The sequence below is a fragment of the Condylostylus longicornis genome, unplaced genomic scaffold, assembly GCF_029603195.1.
Source record: "Condylostylus longicornis isolate FDR11 unplaced genomic scaffold, ASM2960319v2 ptg000040l, whole genome shotgun sequence".
NCBI lineage: Eukaryota > Metazoa > Arthropoda > Insecta > Diptera > Dolichopodidae > Condylostylus > Condylostylus longicornis.
In genome coordinates this window covers 16869962-16893689 of record NW_026578009.1, presented here as the reverse complement: position 1 = coordinate 16893689, position 23728 = coordinate 16869962, and the positions used below count along the sequence as shown (strand labels likewise).

General features: G+C 26.2%; 2 protein-coding genes and 1 non-coding gene across 9 annotated transcripts in view; 2 read left to right on the top strand and 1 right to left on the bottom strand.

The window, feature by feature from the left end:
* Positions 1 to 1147: 1147 nt before the first annotated feature.
* Trnav-aac (transfer RNA valine (anticodon AAC)) lies at positions 1148 to 1220 on the top strand. Its single transcript has one exon. It is a non-coding gene; the product is annotated as a tRNA-Val (tRNA).
* Positions 1221 to 1255: 35 nt separating this feature from the next.
* LOC129609675 (uridine 5'-monophosphate synthase) lies at positions 1256 to 3468 on the bottom strand. Its single transcript, XM_055521767.1, has 3 exons — positions 3161 to 3468; positions 2574 to 3081; positions 1256 to 2247 (listed from the first exon to the last, which is right to left on the bottom strand). The coding sequence occupies exons 1-3, from the start codon at positions 3311 to 3313 to the stop codon at positions 1439 to 1441; spliced, it is 1470 nt and encodes a 489-aa protein (XP_055377742.1). The 5' UTR covers positions 3314 to 3468; the 3' UTR covers positions 1256 to 1438.
* A 10421-nt stretch (positions 3469 to 13889) lies between these two features.
* The window catches only part of LOC129609917 (ras-like GTP-binding protein RhoL), a 32940-nt gene continuing 23101 nt past the window's right edge, over positions 13890 to 23728 (top strand). The window contains exons 1-3 of one of the 7 annotated variants that reach the window (XM_055522197.1): positions 19104 to 19180; positions 20481 to 20553; positions 23233 to 23530. The gene's annotated coding sequence lies outside the window, so the exon portion shown is untranslated. The other 6 variants (XM_055522195.1, XM_055522198.1, XM_055522199.1 and 3 more) reach the window with 6 other exon arrangements.

Below are 23728 nucleotides of genomic sequence, written 5' to 3'. Positions count from 1 at the left end.
TATTTTTAATCGGAAAATTTTGAATAAAAGTTATTGTTGATGAAAAATTCGTTTTTCAAAAATAAAACCTTTTTACATAACCAAGAAAAATATATGTTTCGATAGCTGTAAGGCTTTACAAAATTTAAAACACTAATTTTTTTACAAAATATGAAAAACTTTAAACATTAACAAAATTAGAATGTCATCATTTTCTCTAAAAAGTATTATCCCAGACACTTCACATGCATAAGCTTTGTAAAGTTTTTAAAAAAAAATTATCTGTTGTACATAATCATAATATAACTTTTTATGTCATTTTTGAACCAATAATTTTTTACATGATATATTTTTCTCCTTTAATAAGTTATTGAGTAAATTGAAAGAGGTCACATCACATTATATAACATCCTCAATTTTATGCTCTCACGTTCCTATCTTCAACGCTTTTTATAAAAATGCATTACAATTTATAATGCCTTACTTGGAACGAACTACCTAATATTTTTACAAGAATATTTAAATCATAAATCAACTATCCAGACCAGTGGCTTTCAACATCTTCTTATAGGTGAAAAGACACGGTTCAAAAAATTTTGCAACAATCTTTTGGCTTTCGTATTTTTGAAACCCATCTCAGTGTTTTAGTTTATATTTAAAAATGATATGCAAATGCGCATTAGATTTTATGTTTAGTGCCAATTATTAACAGGCTTAGTTTTCTTTTTAATCTAAGGCACTGTTAGCATTATACGGCAAAATTTAAGATTAAATCTACGATAAAATGTGATGACTGTTTATCAGACTGAAATTATCCCAGATTTTACGTCAAATTTTGTTCGGAAAAAATTAGTGGTTGCCATTTTATTTTTAAAAAATCTAATAATAAATCTGTTGAGAATAGAGTAAAATTAAATTTGCGATAAAGTCTGATGATTATTTACATATCACACTTTATGTTGAAATTTACGTCGAAAAATAAAAACAAAGGTATTCTCTATGGATCTAAGACTATGTCAGTTGTTTTTATTGTGTAGTTTTGAAAGTTTGCAATTCGATTGAGTCAAAGTTTTTAAAATCTGTTATTATATTTAGCTCATTAAAAAGCATTTAGTTGAAAAAATTTTAGTTAGTTTTAAAACGGTAATAGTCAAAAATGCAAATATAAGTTTCCGTGGTGTAGTGGTTATCACATCCGCCTAACACGCGGAAGGTCCCCGGTTCGATCCCGGGCGGAAACAATCTTTTTTTTATAATAAATTAATTATCGAACATGTTACAAATAAATTCTTTATTATCATTTCTTTTTTGGGTCAAAACAATTTTGTGCAATACTTTCATGTACATAAATTTGTAAATTTTTAAACCTTCGTTATATTATAATCAAAATGTTATCACCATAATTTGTATCAAAAAATGTCTTTTGTGCTTTTAAAATAAAAAACAAACCAAATATGCTTTAATGATTGCTTTCAATTCTGTCGCAGTAAGCTGCCCACAATCTATCTCTATAAAGGATACAAGCTTTATCAATACACTTCGCTTCATAGATCCCGCGGCCAACAACCCCTATGTCAGCACCTTTAATTTTCACAACATCCTCCGGTGATTGATATTGCTGCCCTAAATCGTCGTGGGAGTTTTCTATTCTAACGCCAGGTGTTAACTGAATCAATCCTGGGAAACTAAAACAATCAGATGTTTGACAAACGATACCAGCAACAAAATCCGAATCATTTGAATCTGTAGCCAATTTTATAGTTGCTTCTTTGTACTTTTCATTAATTAAATTTCCTTGACTTGACATTTCCGCTAATAGAAATACTCCTCGTTTTTCTGGTTGATCCAAGTTGGTTTTTAAGCCTTGAAGAATACTTTGGCCTGGTAAAGCATGAACTGTAACAATGTCAGCCCATTTTGATATTTTGTACAACCCTTGAGTATATTGCAAATAAACTGTGTTACCAATATCCGCAAATTTACGATCTTCCATAATTAAAAAATTATGCTTTTTACTTAACATTTGCAGTGACTGTATAAAATTTTCAGAAAAATCTTCTATTATATCACAGTGGGTTTTCAAAATGCATATATAGGGTCCACAAATGTCAGCTATATTTAAGATATGATCAGCTTTAGATAGATCAGCGGCAACACAAAGATTAGATTGCTTAATTATCATAATGTTGAAAAGTTTCTTAGCTAATGGAGCTTGTGCTAATTCTGAGCGTGCCTCAAACGACATGGTAGTGCGTGAAAGCTCGTTAACTAAAAGAAAAGAAAATTAAAAATAAAAAAAACAAATATTGAATGATGTATGTGAAATTAAAACCAAAAACTTATTTAGCAAGCTAATTTAAAGCAATTTAAATTATTATGTACATATTAAATTAAAAAATTATGTATGTAGCTTTATTTTATATATGGTATGTAGCTACGTATGTGTTATATATGTATTATACCCCTACGTACGAGTTATATATGTATTTATTCTTAACGATTTATGTACAAGTCTTATAAACTAGTTATAAAAATAAGTTAACTTAACATATTTCAAGCAACCAGTTTGTAACACCTGTTGTTATGAAACTTACCAAAATTTCTTGATGGATCTACAAGTGTTCCATCATCATGTATTTGGCAACTATTAATAAATTTTTTAACAGATTCCACAATCTTTTCGTCAATTTTTTCAGCTTCTTGCAGCAGTTTTAACAAGTGAGATAACGTAAAAATAGGTATTAAATTCATACCATTTTTCTTTGAATTTAATATTGCACCTTGTTCTCTCTCTACCATAACAATAGCATCACTAACAACTAATCCTTCAGCCCTTAAATCTCGAGTAGTTTCCAAAATGCTTGATCCAGACGATGTAACATCCTCAATCACCAAGCATTTTTCTCCAGCATTAAATTTCCCTTCAATAATTTTTTTTGTTCCGTAAGATTTAGGTTCTTTACGTCGCACTAACATTGGTTGCTTGTTTTTCATGGCAACTAATGTTGCAACTGGAAGGGCCATGTAAGGTACACCACAAACATGTTTATATTGAATATTATGTTCTTTAATTATGTCATCAATTAAATTTACAACGGTAGTCTAAAAAAATTAATGCAAAACATATATCGCTGCGACAAATTCATTTATATTGGTGCGACAATAAATCAAAATTAGTTACCATTACATCAGGAAAACTAACTATTACTCTTAAATCCAAATATACTGGGGAGTTTACCCCAACTTTCATTTTGAAATCTCCAAATTTTATGGCTCCAATTTCAAACAGTTTCACTGCAAGGCCTCGAAAATTATCTTCACGTTCAGAAAGCATGGTTTTTAATTTGATACTAAAAAATTGTCAAAAACTTAACAAAATCTTAAATATAACTATCCTTTCCTATGTATTTCTCTTCGATTTATATTAAACTTTAATCAGTTTATTTCAGTTAGACCATTAAAACTTGCACGTACCAGCAAAATTTGAAATTGTCAATCGCTCGCAATTTAATAGTTAATATTTAATTTAATATAACAGTCAAAATCGTTGTTAACTGCAGTGAAAAAAAAAGCGGTAGCATGGTTCAGTGTTAGAATGGCTAAAAGTCAGCAAGGTCTAAATTTCAGTCAAAATTCAATTATTTTTAATAACATACAAAATTTTTAAAATGCCTTTCAGCCAATTGTTTATAATGGAAACACTGTTTCAACTGTTAACTGAAAAAAAACTAATCATTAACTTAACAACCTGAAAAATTCTTAAAAGGACAATTTTTCCTATCTCACAAGCTCGTCAAATGCTATTCTCTATTTGCAACCCAAATGTCAACAAAATTTGTTATTTATTAAAGTGTTATAATACTGAGTTTACTATATTTGAGCTTGATATGACATCGTACAGCTATTGAAAAAAGGAGCTAAAAATTTTGTGAAAGTACTCTAAGTTAAAAAAAGGACGAAAAAGACAATAGCACTAAAAATTCCAAATATGACATAGGCCTGACCTTCTCAAAGCTATATCAAAGTTGGAATTTCTTAACTGCTCTCTCTTAAAACAATAAAAAGACTTAAAACTTCAAACCAGTGCTGTTATTTTCAATTAGCTTTTAAGTAGCATTTTACCTCGCAAAACTCGAATTTGCCGCAGATATATTGCGTAATAAACTGGGAATTAACACCAAACAAAAAAAAAAAACGATTTTTGTATGTTTTTATTGCAGTAGAGGTTTGAGTTAATATAACATAAAAAATAAACATAATAAAAAATAATACTTCACATAAATGTTAAATTAAATGTTATATTCTATACAAATTTTCATGTGTCTGTTAATTTTTCTTATGGAAAACTCGAATCAGAATTACGAAAAATAAGCATAATTTTCGAAAAAAAATTCCGTAACAGCCGTTCTCAATTATCAACAAATTGGCACATGCTCTTCGAAATCAGTTATTTGTTTTAAAGGGATTTCAAATCAAATTTCGTTTATGCATTTTTTATTGTAAATAAGAACAACAGTTTTGAAACAAAGTTTTAGAATTAAATAAGAGAAGAAAAAATATAGATTATGTAATAGGAATATATGTAAAGAATGACGTCATAAATCGAGATTTAAAAATTGACACTGTACGTAAAGAGGTTATGCTTCAAAACTATAAGACCATGGCGACACAACATCCAAATAACGAAATCCAAAAATTACTCTTCCCAGCAACTCAATTGTTTAAAATGTTGGGGGTTTGAACCGATGGGTTCAGCTCCCCATGTCCTTGCGTATTTAGAAAACAAAATTACTAGATAGGTCTATTGACTAAGTTGTAATATATCATAATTAAAAACAAAAAAAAGAAATTTACAATTTTAAGGAATTGTATATTAAACAAATTTCGATAACTTCAACAAGTGAAAATACTGCTTATAAAAAATCTACATTATTGAAATTATTTTCATTTATATACCAATAATTTTAAATATTGCATATTCTATAAAAAAAATTTAAATAGGCATTAAAAAACATGAACTTAGGGATTAATTTTGTGGTTTAGAAAAATAATTATGTCTTTTGATGGCACGACATTTTCCGTTAGCTTAAATTTGGAAAAGCTCACGGTTTCGGAAGTATAAGGTGCCGAAAATTTAGTTTTACAAAATGGTAATGACTTGAGAGAGAGTGCAGGTGGAGAAAAAAGTTTTCCTTGCAAAATAAACTATTTATTGCTAAATACATTTTAAAAAAACGGCCATTTTGTGAGCGGACGGAATGTTAGAGAGACACTGTTAAGCCTTTTTTTTAATTTTTTGTTGGAAAAGTGCCAAAAAGTAGTAGAAATGACTTCATCTGACCCGAAAGGTATTTCAAATCGTGGGTCTTGGCTCAAAAAATACATAATATTGTACTACTTGTACAATATTTTTACTAGTAGATTTTTCTTTTTCAGATTTGAAAAAAAATTGTAACAATAATTTGATACCCTAATTGCATGCCTGTGCATCTTTATTGTCATATGTTCACATTATATGCGTTGTCATTGTGTATGTATATTAGTTGCTAATTGCCATTCATGTTAAAAAAAAAAACGCAAAATAATGTAAAAATAATTTTGTATTTTTAATTTATTTAATAAATGAAAAACTGATAGAGGAAAAAATAGATATAAAAGACAATTAAGAAATAAGTGGGACTGAGATCATGTTTGCAATTCTGAGTAAAAACTATAGTCCTAGCCAACTTTTCACAGTACTGCATAAAGCAGTTTGTTTTGAGTTCGTAGATCTGCCACTGAGCTTGAATTAAAAAAATATATTGAAACCTTGCTGTTTTTTCATTTTAATTTTAATAATTTTATATATGAATAATATATAAAAAAATCGAAAATGATAAAAATCATAAAATGACTTTGTCGTAACTCCTTTTGATTTTGACATTTTTTGCAACAGATTCCGTGACTTCAATAATGCGCTTACGACGTAAATTTTACAAAATATCAAATTCCAAAAAGTTTAGTAAAAGCTCTTGACATTGTACACTTTTCCTAAATGCGTTTTATACGTAGTGGAGACATAAAATAAAAGTAAATCGGGCATCAAAAAAATCCTTGTCATATAAATGTTACCAGAAACAACCTATAAATATTTTCAGCAATAAAGTTCTAGTTATCAAGTTTTTTTCCTAAAATGCAGCATAAACATGCTAAGTTTTTAATGATGTGGTAACGTTTTATAAAAATGAATATTTGCACAGCACTTTAAATTGAAATTTTTAAATAAATGACAAAGTTGTATTGATATGGTAAAAATTGTACTCCAAAATGTACGAAAAGCTTTAGTAGTTTTTTTTTACAATGTAAAGGTATTGAAATCTCTGAGACGGTACTACAACCGTATTAATACCGTACTTAAATCTTTTTTAAAGCATTATTGAAGTCACGGATTTAGTTAGTTCTATTGCAATGTATGTAATTTCGATATACAAGATTTGAGTTGGCCATTCTTGAAAATGAATAATACTAAATATTTCCTTGAAAATGAGTAAAACTCTCTAATTAAAAAAGTAACTCTTTTTGAAAATTCATTAAATTTTTTACTACTATTATATGTACATACATATGTACTTAATTATAATTTTCAGTTTTTTGTCATTTTCATTGTAGTGTTTTTATACCCTGCACTTGGTGAAGGGTATATTAACTTTGGTATGGAGTTTGTAACTACTTGAAGGAGTCATCTGCGGTATGGACATATATATATGTATATTCTTGCTCAGCGTAAAATTCGCACGATAACTCAAAAACGAATAATGCAATCGACACCAAACTTTCACAAGTTGTTTCTTTTGTGCCAAGGACGAACCCTATTGTAATTGAACTAATTTGGGCGACGGGTTCGGATAGCTGCCATACAACTCAAAGAGTTTATTTTAAATATTTCAAAAACTAATAAAGGTATAAATATAAAATTTTGTATACATGTGTCCAATTATATTTTTAATTTTAATGGGATAGCTGCACTGGTTCGGGTGGCTGCCATACAACTCAAGAAGCAAATTTTTTATATTCGGCAAAATAATAAAGTCAGATTCATGAAACTTGACAGTCATGTGTTCAATTGTAGGTCAGATATATTTCTGAAGTTTTAGTGGAATTGCTTGATAGCTTCGAATAACTGTCATACAAGTCCAAAAACTTATTTTAAATATTTGAAAAAATAATGTCAGATTCATGAAACTTGGCAGTCGTGTGTCCAATTATAGGTCAGAGATATTTCTGAAGTTTTGGTTAAATCACTTGACAGGTTCGAGCAGCTCCTATGCAAGTCCAAAAGCTTATTTTAAATATTTGGAAAAATAATAAAGTCAGATTAACGAAACTTGGCAGTCATGTGTCCAATTATAGGTCAGAGATATTTCTGAAGTTTTAGTGGAATTGCAGGTTCGAGTAGCTCCCATACAAGTTCAAAAGCTTATTTTAAATATTTGGAAAAATAATAAAGTCAGATTCATGAAACTTGGCAGTTGTGTGTCCAGTTATTGGTCAGATATATTTCTGAAGTTATGGTTGAATTGCTTGACAGGTTCGAGTAGCTCCCATACAAGTCCAAAAGCTTATTTTGAATATTTGGAGAAATAATAAAGTCAGATTCATGAAACTTGGCAGTTGTGTGTCCAGTTATAAGTCAGACATATCCGTGAAGTTTCCATAGAATGGTTTCACAGGTTTGAGTAATTGCTATACAACAACGAAAGGTGCAGGGTATAATTCAATCGGTTTATACCGACTGAAACGTTTTTACTTGTTATTTTGTTGTCTCTTTAAACAAAACAATGATTATAGATGATATCGAGGAATATCGAATTTTTTAATACACTATAATAACTATGAGGGGAAATACCACGAAATTAAAATTTAAGTAAATTAAAAAAATGGGAACTTTTTTTATTGAAGTAGTAAAGATATGTTTCCTCCAAATTTCCTTTAATGTAATGAGAATAAAGATGCCTGTGGTTTCCTCACAATTTCCGCTTGTTCGAACAATATTTTTAACCAATCAAAATGTTTCATTTTACTAACACGCATTCAAAACTGAAATGGCTTGACAGCAGGTTTGCCAATTTTGGTTATTTCGCTCCAAAATTGGTTCCTTTTTTTTCCTTTGGGGACATGGCCTGGTATTTGTTCCTATTTTCGATACAGATAGAGGTACTATTAGCAAGAATTTCATTTAAAACGAGAAAATGTAGAGTAACCCGTGTCAAGTTTATGGAACTCGTACGAATGAATGATTTTAAGAATTGTATGATAATTGTCAAAAAGATTCATAAAATTTTTTGTTTTTTGTACAACACTTGTTTATACTTAGGGCAGTTGCTATATAAACTCAGATTATCTCAAAAACTTTTAACGAAAATAATGGTCGTATTACCATATTTGTTTATGCAAACTTTCAGCACTGTACATAGTTTTAATGGTTTCTACAAAATTTCACTTAATATCTTTGAAATTACACATATGTATATCAGTTGTAATACATATGATAATATGTATATGTATATGACATACAATATGTATTACTGTTACATACAATATGTATTACGGTTATATAATACAGTAATACATATAGGTCAGTTGTAATTACTTATGATAACAGTAATACATATGTATTATGTTATCATAAGTTGTGCAATATCAGCGACTTTTATATATGCATATGTATGTATATGTGTTTTCGGAGTTTCAATACTCCTGCTTCAATAATTTCTGAGGTACTTATGGTCCAATAACTTTCTGACTTGAATGACATATATCAAATGCACTGATGAAATTTCCAAATTTTTACTGGAAATAATGGCCATATTCCCAAATTTTTTTTTTGTGCAAAATTGAATTAAAATCATTTAAAATTAAATTGCTATCACAATTTTAAAAGTTTTTCAAAAATACTTTGCAAAATACCTAATTATATTTCAGAATTTTCACACTGTTAATAAATGTCACATACGTAACTTTTTTTTTTCATATATCTTGCGGGATCTTCAATTTTAGTTTGCACAAAGGAATCTTTATATAAGTAAAAAAATTAAATTTAAAACAAAAAAAAATATTTTATTTTCCACAAAATCGTAATAGAAACTTCTGTTTTTTACTAAATTTAATTACAATTCTGGTAAAAAATTGGCTTTTTTATAATATATTTTCATGTATCTTTAAAGATCAATAACGTAATATTTTATATAGAAATACACTGAAGAGATGACCAACTAAACGATGTTTTGTAAATGCCGAAAAACTGAGACAACTTAAACAAAACTAAAAGTATGTAACTTTTTCTGATGACATGGAAAATTTAGTTCCTGATTTCGAAATTAAATTTGCAACATAATCTCAACCGGTACTCTATAAGAATAAAATCAAAAACTTTTTTAATTCCAGTATACAAATGTTAAATAACCAATTCATTTCAATTTTCATATTTTTTCCTCTTCAAGCTTTTATCAATTATAGGTACTAATCGTAGAAATAATGAAGAATAAAAATCAAACAAAAGCAGAATGAAACTTAATTAAGAATCTAATTAACATTGTTATATAATGTCAATTGTTTTTAGTTCTGTTATGAGTGATACAGATAAGATAAATATATCTACATGTATACATACACTTCAAAACGGACCTTATATGCCCTTTTATCATTAAGAAAGGCAACAAATTTTCCTTTATAAATGAAAATTGTATTAGAAAGTTCAAAAGTTCAGGTCAAGAATGTTATAAAAAATATATTTAGTATTTATTGTTCTTTTTATATGAAGTTTTTAATTTTAACATGGAACTAAATTCATCGGCTTTCATGTATCAATTATGTGCACTTATGTAGTCACATATCCATTATGTATACATATTTATGTATTTACGTGTAATTTGTAATGGTTTAAAAACACATGTCCATACATAATACCCGGTTCTACAAAAATATATATACTCGTAAATGATGATAATCGACAAAATTTCAATACAATTTTTAATCTTTTGTATAACTGAAATTTTATTGTTGCATATGGTTAAAAAATTAATTATTCTTTTACGTTTTATACAATTCTTAAAAAATTTATACCAAACAGACTGAATATACATACATATGTATGTACGTACATAATATGTCCGCCCAAGTGTAGTATAAATGTTTTATCAAATAATAACACCAAGTATAGTTTTATCAAATATTTTTGATAAAATTTAACGAAGGACTTGTTATTCTAATTCAACTTGAAGGCATATTTAGTTAGACATACACACATTGTTTGCTTATATAGCTTGTTTCAGGCAAACTCGAATGGCTAAAACTTTCAAAAAATAATTTTGAAGTTTTATAACTTTAAAACTGCTGTGTAGCTCCGATTTCCAAATTTCTTTATTAAGTAGACATATTGAATTACAATAAAATTTAAAAAAACTATGTATACAAATTTATTGAATATAGGACGAATCTTTAAGAGAATTAAAATTAATTTCAAAATCTGAAATTAAACACTGAAAGCCAAAATATTTTTTAGTATTATCCAATTAATACTAGCAGAATATACATATTTATTCTGAATTATGTATGTAATAGATTTCATGTTGATTTTCAATAAAATTTATAATAACTTATTTATTAACTTTATGCCTCCCGTTTCACGATTAATGCAACCAAATCATATTCTTTCAAAATTAAAATTTACACTTACAATTACAAACCATTACAAAGGGATATTTTACCCTTTAATTTTTTTCTATGCTTTTTCATATTTTTGAAGTTAATAAATTTAATTTTCCCTTACTTTCAAATTGAGACCATTATAATATATTCAATTATGTAATACTTATTTGACATTTGTTCCAAAAATTCAACAAGTTTCTAATAATTAAATTTGTTTTGACACCTGTTTTTTGGGATATGAAAATTAATACACACATACATATGTACATATTACATTTTCAAATGAAATAAAAAAATTATTTTCAAAAGTTTTTACCTTTTTCCTATAAGAACAACTAAGCCTACAGCTCTAGATTTTATACGATTCCCTTTATTTTATTCCAAAAAATTCACTCATAGTTTCCAATTTGAGAAAAGACAATCTTTGGTCATCGTAATCATACAAAAACCAGAATAAATAAATTGTAGTTGACTATACATATTGAAGTATGTACACAATTTATATTTAAGTGTTGTGTCGTTGAGTATGTCGTCATTACATTTTATAGCAGTGATGTCATTGCATTCAATTAACGTACCCATATTGCCAGATTTATCTGATTTTTTAGGTTTTTGGGAGAATTGCCAGACGACCACTTTCGGCATTAATATTATGGTTAACTCTTATTGCAGTCCTTTAATCTATTTAGCCTTTCATCGTTAGCGTAATTAGTAAATCTAGAACGAACTTTTCCTGTCACAAATAACTATAAATCTCAAAACAGAAACAAACTGTGTCAAAAACACCTTAAATGCAATATTATTATGTAATGCTTTAAAACATAATAAGTTCACCAAGTAATTTTTCGCAAATACTATATTAGGCATTTTTGAATCATCATCGTAATAAGAATAGTTTTTAATATACATAATCTATATTAAACGTTTTAAAAACTGTTACGATTTATTTTTTTTTGTTTTGTTTTGTTAAACATTTATTGATTAAAATATATGACAATAAAAATGTGCTTAAATTAAATATAAAACTCTGGTTTTTTACCAGAATTTAAGCCAGTGCTTTTTCTTTTCAAATAGCCAGATTTTTCAAATTTTTTAAGGAAATTTTTTCAGTTTTTCTGTAATATCAACAAATAACGCTGCATTCGCTACAATAGCATTCGCATACGGTATATAGGCATAAATAAATACTAGTGCTGCTACAGTGCTACCATCAATATAATACAGTAACGGTAATAAACAGTACATAATATATATTATATATCATATAATATATAATATACAAATTTACAATACAATATGTTAGTAAATACATAGTAGAGAGAACTAGAGAGAAAAAACATGAAAGAGAATTTAATTTAATGACTCATTATTATAATACAATACATTTCACAAATGAAATTGTGATGGAACATACCCAATTACAAAAAGTATCAAGATGTTAAATAAACAATATTAAATTGCATGAGTTCAGTATACACATATTGTATCTACACCTAACGTATATATTAATCAGTTGAGATTAATGGATTTGTTTTTTAAATAAATAAAGCGCAGTCTTTTCAAGATCGACGTCCACATATTAAATTATACGTTATTACCTGAAACTATTTAAGTATACCTGTACAAAATATTGCTAGGAGTTACTTATAAGTTATATACTTGTATTAAAATATTGGGCAGAATATTGCTAAATTGAAATTGTCAGTGTCGTTTCAAATTGAAATTGTTTTGGATGTTATTCTGTAAGATACATAAATGATGCAAATGTTATCACATCACTTCACATTAACTTTGCCATTCTGTAAAATACGTGACATTAACTTTAGTTATGTTGGTAGAATTTGTTTTTGTCAATGCTAATTTGTTATTTGTGTAGTAAAAATATTTATTAAAAATACAAATTATAAAATTTGTATTTTTAATATTGATAAATATCGATTGCGAAACTAGAGTGATGCAAAATGGTTATCGTGCAGTGAGATAAGTCGTATAGAAGAGTAAATTGTCGCGTAAGTAATAATCATCGATTCATGTGTTTTACAGAATGAGGGTGTGATTACACCACCATGCAGAGAATTTGTTTTATCAGCATAATCAGTTTGCAACTTAACAAAATATGCACAAATTAATTGTCGCCATTTTACTTTCAAAAAATCTGACAGTAAGCCTGTAAGCATCGAAGTATATCCACCCAAGAAGTAGTTCGACTCTCCGTTTACATTATGCTAATGCAATCACTCACTAATATTTCTATACAAAAAATTCTCTTTTAGCCAAAAGAATTAAGCAATATTCCTTCTTATTTTCATTTTTATACACATAGGAATTTTTGGGAGAGGAAAGAGTACGCAATTGATGTCTACCTGTTTTTTTATAATCTATTTTTAAAAGCGGGAGTTCCTTACTTTTTCATCTATAAAACATAAGAAAAAATATTGAGAACTTTAAAAGAGGGAGTTTCATTTCTGCAATTCATTTTATTACAAGGTAGCAGAAATGGTGTATTCATATTATAAAAAATAAATCTTGTTGTTATCAACATAAAAATAACCAAGCTTTTACAAACTTAATTTAATTTCAGTTCTATGTTTTTGGTACACTAGTTTTTTTACAATATTTTGTTTTTTTCTTGCCTACACAACTCTTATTACCATCTATTTCTAAAGAAAAATGGAATATTTTAGAAAACTAACGGAATAGAACGAGTCGAACTACTTCTTAACAGATATGTATACTTTGGTAAGCATAGATTCAAGTTAAATCGTAGATTTTGTCGTATGTACGGCATGACAATAACTAATTCTGCAATTTCGTCTTTGTATCATATATGATACAAACACAATTGTTATGAATGCATATTACATAAAATGATCAAATCATTATGAGTTATACTAAAATGAGAGGATCTTCTTAAACTGATATAACCACATTAATAATGCGCGTGGTAATATATACATACATACTTGTACTCTCTATATACTTATTCAATCAGTAACAAAATCAAATATGTAGGTACATATACATATGCATATACATATACGAGTTTTTAATTTATGTATAGAGTAAATTTTGAGTTAAGAGATAACTATACTTATATACATGCAATGCCTATACGTACGAATGTATGTAGGTATATCTATATATTTATTTGATATTCACTTAATCATTAGTTAAATTTTTTTAAGTTGATATTCTTGTAATTCAGTTAAATTTTAGGTGCGTTATTAGTCGGTTAAAGCATTTAACAATAATTGTTGTATCTTCGCTAGTCGTCGTTAAAAAAAGATTTTTAATTTAATTTTTTTTTTGTTTTTATGTGTTTCATATTTTTATATTTATTTAAAAAACAAATACATATACGTAGAGTATAAGAATTCACAGTTTTTTATAAAATATTCTTATTATTTTCTATTTGAAAAATTGTTTGTCAAAAATAAAACGGCCGGAATAACATTTTAAGAACGTGAATTGAAAATTAATTAATTTACTATGACCATACCATTTTTAATTATTAGTTAAGAATAAATTTTTTTGTATGTATATATTATAAATATACATACATACATATGTATACATATGGACAAACTATAATATTTTATTATGTATATAAATCAAAATGTGTAAATAGTTAAAGAGCAACATACATTGTCATCATTTCTATCACGTAACCTTTCAGCATTTTATTGTTTTTGTTTTTAATAATTGCAATATTAAAGTGGTTTAAGATATAAAAAAAGTAATTTAATGCATAAACTAAAATTTCAGTAATTCCTCACATAATAAATTTACAGCAACCTAATCAAGTTTTGTTTTCTGTGTTTTGATACATATACATGATGTATTGTATGTATGAAATTTTAATATATGTAATATACAACGAAATTTCATATACAAAAATTATAAAATAAATGATTTCATATTTTTAACATTATTTTTTTTTTCCTTGAAAGTGTTAATCGTTGTTTTCTCTATTTATATTACCTATAGGTATGTATGTATGTTAATATTTTTAAATATTTGTATATACAAATTATACATACATATGTATTCATACATATATTTCACGAGTTAAGAATGTTTACTATAAAATTACCTACATACATATTTATCCAGGTGATTACGTGGATTTCCTTATAAATATTCAATATTCTAGAAAAATCTCAATAAAAAATAAATTGCTAAGTAGCATACATAAATACATACGTAACTTTATATCTATATATTAATATACTTATCGTAATATAAAAGTGTTGATTTGATCAAAAGATATAAACTATTTTTCTTATAAAAAACGTACAAATATGCAAAAAAAAGTGATTTAATAACACAAAACCGAATTGAATTAAAAATCTAAAAGTATGCACATGTGTCTGTGTATGCATGTATTGCGAATAGTAAAATTCATATCTAATCTTATCAATTTTTTTTTGTTGTTTTTCTTTTCAAAAGTAAATATAAAATTCTAGTAAGAAATATAAATCTATGATAAGGTAATAATAATTAATAAACTTACGAAAGAAGAGTAAAATCAATTTGCACGGTAAGCAATTTTAAAATAATTTTTTTTATAAAATTCATGAGGGAACAAACCTATAAATACAAATTGTTTAGTTTACGTGAATATTAATGATTTGCATATGAAATAATATGCAAGGAAAAATGAGATTACGTTAATTAGTACTTTTGAAATATTTAATGCACATTACAGTAACCACTGCAAAATATTTTTTTTGCAAAAGTTTTTTGCAAAAATTGTTACGGTAAAAAAATTAAATGGATACGTACCTACTTACTTTTTCGAACCAAGTAAATAAACACATTAGCAAATCAATAAATTTGAACAGAAATGTTTAGAGACCGGTTATTAAATTAAGTATTTTCAGCACAGTAATTTAATAATCGTTAAATTTAATTTTAAATATTTTTATATACCTAGGTATATGGTATATTATAAAGTTTGTGTTTTTTTTTTTAATATAAATATTATAGTAGATTGTTATACCTAATTTAGTGAATTTTGAAAAATAATATTAATTTGTAATTATAAATTAGTATGACGGAAAGGTGAACACAAACCATTGCAATTTGAAATAAAATAATATTATCAGATTAGTTCTGTTTTTGCTAATAATAATTGTTCACATTCGTATGAAGGTTCATAATAGGTCTGGGATAAAACTTGGAAAAACTTTAAAAAGAGAAATAATGACTTCATTTCTCTCAAAAAGAAAAAAAAATTCTTACTTAAAAAAACATAAACCAGACAGAAAACTTGAAAAAACTTTTAAAAACTTTATAAATAGGTGATAAACGTCAAATTTCAAAGTATTTATCAAACATAAAATAAAAATATTTTTTGGTTATTACAAAAACCAAAAATTTTGATTTTGGATTATAAAAATGTGAAACTTAGAAAAAACCATTTGTAAATCCATTTTGTTTATTTCATTTTAATTTTAATTGAAAAGTTTTGAAAAAAAAAGTTAATGTTGGTGAAATTTTTTTTTCAAAAATAAAATCTTCTGATATAGCCAAGAAAAACATATGTTTCGACAGCTGTAAGATTTGAAAAGTTTTTAAACGCTAAATTCCACTTTACAAAACTTGAAAAAAAAACTTAAACATTGAGAAAATGGGAATGCCATAATTTAATCTCATTTTTTGTTCAAAAAGTGTTATCCCAGACACTTTTCATGCAAAAACTTTATAAAGTTTTTAAAAACTTTCTTATCCCAGACAAACCTAATATGTATAAAAACATACATTCGTGCCTATAGGCTGTTAACATATTTACAGTTATTTCTATAAAATTTTAAAACACGTCTGGTGTTACGGTATTGAGCTGGGAACAGCAAGCAATTCAAACATAGAAATATTGGGAAGTTTCAGTCCAAGATACTACGTCAAATTGTTAGAGCTTTATGGTATTTAAAAAACTCCACCATAAGAAACGATTTAAAAATACCCTTGGTAAAAGAAACAATATGAAAACAACTTCTCAACTGAAGGCGGGACAAACTAACATCATAAACTTATAATTTAAAAATAAGATTGAAAGAAGAAATTATTCACTGGAGTAATATTTATCACAAGTCAACCATCATTAATACTCACAACAATTACTTAATGTCTAAAATTTTAGCTACACACAAAGATAGATCATAATACTCGTATATCCATAGCAATTAAAAAAACATTCTACGTATAAAATATACAGTACTCGTACATAGGAACTTATACATATTTATATACAATTATATATTTCAATATGCATTTTTTGTATATGTAGGGTGTTTCGAATAAGGTGGCAAATTATTTCAGAAATTATTCTTAGGTCAATTTCCAGCAAAAATTGTATGTATTGGGGAGAGGGGTGCAGATATACTCGTTTTCGAGCTACAGGCTGTTTAAAAAGAGGTACTAGATTTTTCCTGCATATAAATTAATGTTTATAACTCCAGAACCGTGCGACATAGGGTAACCATCGTCATTATCTTAAATTTTCTTTATATTTTATTAATATTTTATTACACGCGATTATTACTCATAAATAATTTACACGCTGTTATTATTATTATTGGTTGCTAAATTTTTCATTACTTTAAATTAAGTTCAATGGTAACATCAAAAATTGCTTTTATATCGCTTAATATTTTAATTTTCTGATGGATTGTTGATTAAAGTCAAGCCAATGTTATTTTTTTGACAAATTAGTTACTATGTTTGTTACATAGGAAATTGTACAATATTTCAATTACATACATACATATACACATAAATTTTTTGTTATCTAAAAAATTTTTAATACTTCACTCAGTTTTTCGTTTTTATATTTGCTTGTACTATCTGTGCATTCATTTTCACTAGTAGTTCTTTTATTTGAATTAATTTTGTTGCATTTTTTTGTAGCTACGTTTTAACATCATAGCATTAACTTTAATCATATTCGATTATGTATCCAAAAAAATAATTTCAAGATTAAACTAGACGACCTTTTCATTTTGCTATTAAAGCGCTTTTCATCTAATAAATTTCTATATTTTAATCACATGCATCTATTCATACATATACATATAAATAACTATAATAATGAGTATTATACTCGTATATGTTTGTGTAGGTATTTGTATTTTATGTACATTTTTCAAATTAGTTACTAGCTAACCAGCGATACCAAATAGACAATGAAAAAATTCCCCGAAAAAAAGTCTAAGACACCAGATTTTTGTATAATATGTAGCTCTAATGCTGCCTATCCACTGTTAGACTTGGTCGTTAGCAGATAAGCTTACCAGGCATTTCAAGACTGAGATTTAATAAAGTTTAAATTTAAATAAACTTTAAAGAGTGAATCATAAATTGGGCATTAACTTACATTAATATACTTCATTTATTTTAAACAAAATTTAAATAACATTTCTGTTTAAATAAAAATAAAAAGTGACTCGTTTACATGACAAAATATTTTTGATGACATACATATATATTATGATAAAAAACTTGCAATAAAAATTTTTTTAAAATAAAATTTCGAATTTTCAAATTTAAAATTTTTAGATTTTGTCTGATTTAGTACTCTAAGATTTATTATATTTAAACTTAAATTCATAAAAACTATAGTTATCCAAATTATCACAGGTTTTACAAAGTTGTATCAAATATACCTCAGTTTTGGGTAATTATCTCAGGTTTGGCAGCCCTGTACCATATTGATAACAACGAAGTATACATGTACATACACACTACATATTATCAAATTCTGCAATTTATACATATTTTTGAGAAGGTATTTAATTCAAAATAAATTTTTCAATAGCAATATTATTTGAAGATACAAAGCAAAAACTTCCAAAATAAAAGCTAAAGAATTAAAAAATTTAAAAAGAAAAAACTAACGACTTACACGAATTGAATAAGTAAATTTATTTTCAATAATTATGAATTCATTCTAGTGTCACTTAAATTTTTTTATTTAACATCCATTTTTAGCGTTAATTGTTCTTTATTTATACCTACATATGTATTTTTATTTTCCCTTATATAAAATTTTTCATTTATAAACTTGTGCTACATTAAGTTGCTAATTTGCTGATTTATACTAGTGCGTACATAGATGTACATATATGTAGTAGTTTTCTCCATATATTTGTCATACATAGATATATATACAAATCTCGTACGTACATACATATATAAATTTGTATAAAGATAACAATTAAATTTATATAAAAAATTCCATATCAATTTTGCGTATAGTAAGTTTAAGTTACTTTTTTAATCCACATCAATTAAAGTATTAACTCTTATGTTCATACATATATACATATGTACTTCTTCCTCTTTATATATGACGAAAAAAATGCTTTATTATAAAATGTATTATTATATCAAAATGAAGAAAGATTGAATTTACTTTGTTTTATTATAAGTTTGAAATAGAAACAAAATAAACTGCGTTTAGTAAACCGTTGGATATCCAGTTATGGCACAAAAAATTCTATTAAGTTTTTGAAGGGTAAGCAAGCTTCCGTAAGCTAGCGTAAACAAGTTCCACCGTAACTAAGCGTTTTATATTGAATTACAAACATTTTTTTTTGTATGCTATTTATATGAATTCGACAGAATTTCTAAAAATTATACATGCTTCATTTAATTTGTACAATTGTAGAAAATTATTAAAACCGAAAATATGAAAATGGTGTTTTCCGGTTAATCAAAACTTTGGGTGCAAATTAATTTTTTTCCTGGATCATTTCTAAAAATTTGTGTGTAGTTACGTACATAATATTATTAGCAAATATGTATATGTATGTACATAATGTACATTCATTAATTTTTAGATGACACCATGAATCAGTTGACTCTTGGTAAAAATTAATTTAAATATTTTTTTTTTGATTGATAGTTTTCATTAAATGTAACCATCCTTGAAATTACCAACCAATTACCAATTTTTTACATCAAAATTAAAAATTATGTCGATTTAAATATTAACTAACATATATTTATTTTATTAGTTATAAGTATTTAATAATAACAATATTCTATACTATGTATTGTAAAAATACATTAAGTACCCGACTTTTTTTTTTAGAAAATTGTATGAAGCTTCCACAAATTCAAACTTCTAAAGATGTACTCGTAAGTTAAAATATTATAAGTAGTTACAAAAAAAATATGTTTTTCGATTCATTCCTGACATACTTAGAGAGCTGTGCTTACACGTACAAAAAATGATGGGTTTTATTTTAATTCTTCCTCCTAAATTTATTTAGACTTTTTTGCATGAAGTTTTTAAGATGAATATATGTACATATTTAGATTAAGTTTAGGTTGATGACATTATTTTTCGAAAGTTGAAGCGCCTTCAGTTTGTTATTGTTTAAATTCTTTTTTAAATGCTAAAAAAAATTTTTGCATTTTTTTCCGTAAAGTTTTCCCCTGTAATTTTCTTCTACATTAACAAACCATGGGATGAATTTTAGTCGTACAATCTTTATATTGAAAAATTGATGAAAACGTGCTTTTAAATCTCTTATCATTCTTGATTAATAGACTTGAATTTCGATTTTAATATTACCGAAAGAGACTTCACAAAATATTACTGAAAGAAGCTTCACAAACTTTCTTTCGGTGTTTTCAATGGAGCGTAAAAAGCAAGAAAGTATTCCTTGTTCTATTAAGTAGAATTTTCATGTATTCATACATACAGATACAAGTGTAGGTTGAATTCCATACACTTGATCACTCATAACTCAACTTGCTAATAAATTAGAATAAAGAACCGAAACATTTTTATCTTGTTTTTTTTACAGATATTGGCTATTTTCATCTTATACCGTTATGTGAACTACAAATATTGATACTGAACTTTTATACGAAAAAAAGGTGTTTACAAAAAATTGCTGTAGTTTTATAAGTAAATAATAAGTAAATGAAATCAGATACTTATTTGAATAAAAGTAATAATATTGTGCAATATATGTGCAGACATACTTACATACATATACACATAAATTATTGCATTTTCGTAAAAAGAAAATTTTAAAATAATTTACTTAATTTTAATTTTTCATGTTTTATCATATTTACTAATAAAAATCATAAAAGAATATTAAATTTAAATAAATTCTTGAATACTGATAAGCAGTTACTTAAAAATATCGTTTGGTCCGCCCTTTTACTAAAGTGATTAAGATTTTTTTTTCTTTAATTATAATAACATAAAAAATATTAAAAAATCTAAAAAAAATAAGTAAAACAGAAAACATTGTAAGTGATATCAAATATTTCGATATGATTTTGTATGTATGTATGTGCATATGTATATATAAAATTGTAAATGCGTGCAACTCATATGTAATGTAACATGGTGAACATTAAAAAAGAAAAATATAACGGGTTCTAATAATAAGTATATATTAAAAAATATAAAAGATAATATTATTTTTTTGTGTAAAACAACTTAAACAAGAATGTGTTAACCTTATAAATATAATCACACAAAAAATTATTTACACAAAATAATGTGCACAAAGTAACATGTATGTATATGAGCAATAACAAAATCAAATTATAGTGAATTAAAAATATCAGTCCAAACGCTAACAGAGTAAAAAATCTGATGTGGTCAGCGCATAACCGACCGCAATGTGATTGTCTAGTTAAGTGAAAGTGCTACCGAATATTATAAAAATGCATGCTAAATCCTTCTTTCCAATTTTTAGAGCATTAGTAATCCTATAGTTAACATACCTACAAAAATGTAAATTTGGCTCTTAGTAGAGTTTCGCTTTGTGCTACTCGAACTCTCTGACATGCTCGCCAGTTAGTTTCGGTAAGAACCAGAACTGAAATATCAAATTTCAAGAAATTTCATCAATTCGTTTCGTAGATATGGTAAAAAAGTAAAGACCCTCAGTTTGGTTTCCGCACCCTGATCTTTCTAAAAAAATTATAGATTCATTATTTTAACATCTAGAACTCAAATATTATATTTCAATGAAATCGGTTTATTTTTTCTCCTTATATACGCAAAAATATATATGTGGTCCGTAGTAAGTCCTGATGCCTGATTTCTTCCAAAAGTTAGGAGGTTTCGCAGATGGTCGAGCGAAGCTTATATATGAAATTTCAAGAAAATTTGTTGAATATTTTCTTCATAATGATCAAAAATGCAAAACAGGCCTGCTAAAAACTGTAGTTCCCGAGGCCGAAAGACCGAAAGGTTGCTAAAAATAGTTTATTTACACTTCCCTATCATGAAGAAGTGCGTTCCCACCAAATCACATAACCATGACATAACCTACCTATTGTAGACACAATGCGGTCGGTAAAAACAGAATTACTTTAAAAAGTTGTGTCATATGTACACAATTTCTAACGTACATTCTCTTGTTATTTCTAAAGTACATAAGAACATAAAATACGCAAAGTGTTGATGTTTTAATGATATATACGTATATATATATATGTATGTATTTGAAGTAATGTTGAATTGTTTAAAAAAATAAGAGCTTGTACATTTTGTTAAATGTAGCATTATTAAAACTATTTTCAATATTATTCTAAATAATTTTCAATGAACTGAATGCGAAAAATGTTTTTATAATTAATTTATGAAAAGAAGAAGCATTTTTTTACAATATTAATATAGAACTTCTAAAATTTTTAATATTAATATAAGTAGTTCTATTTAAAAATAACAAGGTGTGTTTGATAATTTTAAGATATATTTTTTTTGTTTGAATCTACTAAAAATCCAGGCTTGAATATTTATTTTTTGCACTCATTTTTCAAAAAACTTAATTTATTAGTTTCCAAGTTAACAAATTTTCCACTTTAATAAAGAGCGAAAATTTTTTTTAATTGTATAAAAAATGGCCATACACTTAAATAGATTTGTGTTATATTCACATTATACAATTCAATAGGTAGGTTGAGATTATGCTTTCAGCTCTTAACAACTCAGATGCATAGTTTGATGATCAGTTTTTGTGTCTGTCTGTTAGCTTGTCTGTGTGTCTGTCAATCTGTCTATGCAGATTACCATCTCAAGTTCGGCTTAAACGATTCACAGACATTTTTATGGTCTCTAAAACTGGATCTTTACTACGGCGATTTAACGTTTTTGATTATGTTAAGTCACCTAACTATTTGGGGAAATTTACTACTGGTCGAATTTACATTTTAGCTCATAAACGGAAAAATAATCGACAAATTTACTTTACTTCCATTATTTATTTATTTATTTTTCGTGAATACCAGGGCTCGTAAACATTACTTTTACTAAGTTCGAATCGGCAGCCCTATAGTTCTAATTTTTCTAAATATAATTTTAACTTAGATATTTTATTTTTATCATGTTCTTTTCTGGTCTCTCTTGCTAATTGTTCTGTTCTTTTTAAATTACTGTGTGCATGCACCTATATTTACATTTACATAATATAATAATGTATGTGTGTTATATCCATAGTTGCACTCAATCAAACAGATATGAGTGCAAAATATTTACTTGATTCTTTTATATGTAGATTTTTATGTTTATCTCTCGAATTCTATTTTCAGGAAAGTTGCAGTTTCTATTCCCATAAAAGAAAAAAATCGAAATATTACTGAAGTTTTTTCATCGTGAATTTTTATTTTGTAATGCATATATTAAAAGAATTTGGAAAAAAAGTATTTCCTCCTGATTTGAAAATTACAATATAAACAATATTATTATCATTGATCAAATTATTTAAAAAATAAGAATATGCTTACATAATTATAGTTATGTGAATCGTTATCTTCGTTAACAAAAGAGAAGAACAATACTCAGATACAATTTTATTTTGTGGATTTGTCGTTTTTAAATAATTTTAAGGTAAGTTTTATTTTATTTGTTTACATTTTTGTAAATATATACATACAAATATATATAAACATATTGTGCACCTTGTGTAAAAAATTTAATAGTCTGAATTTCAAAAAATTTTAATTTTAATCTTGTAAAATAAAAATATGAGTTTTTCCCGCGCGGTAATAAATAAAAAATTGAGCCTTGTGTGTACAATATGTGTTT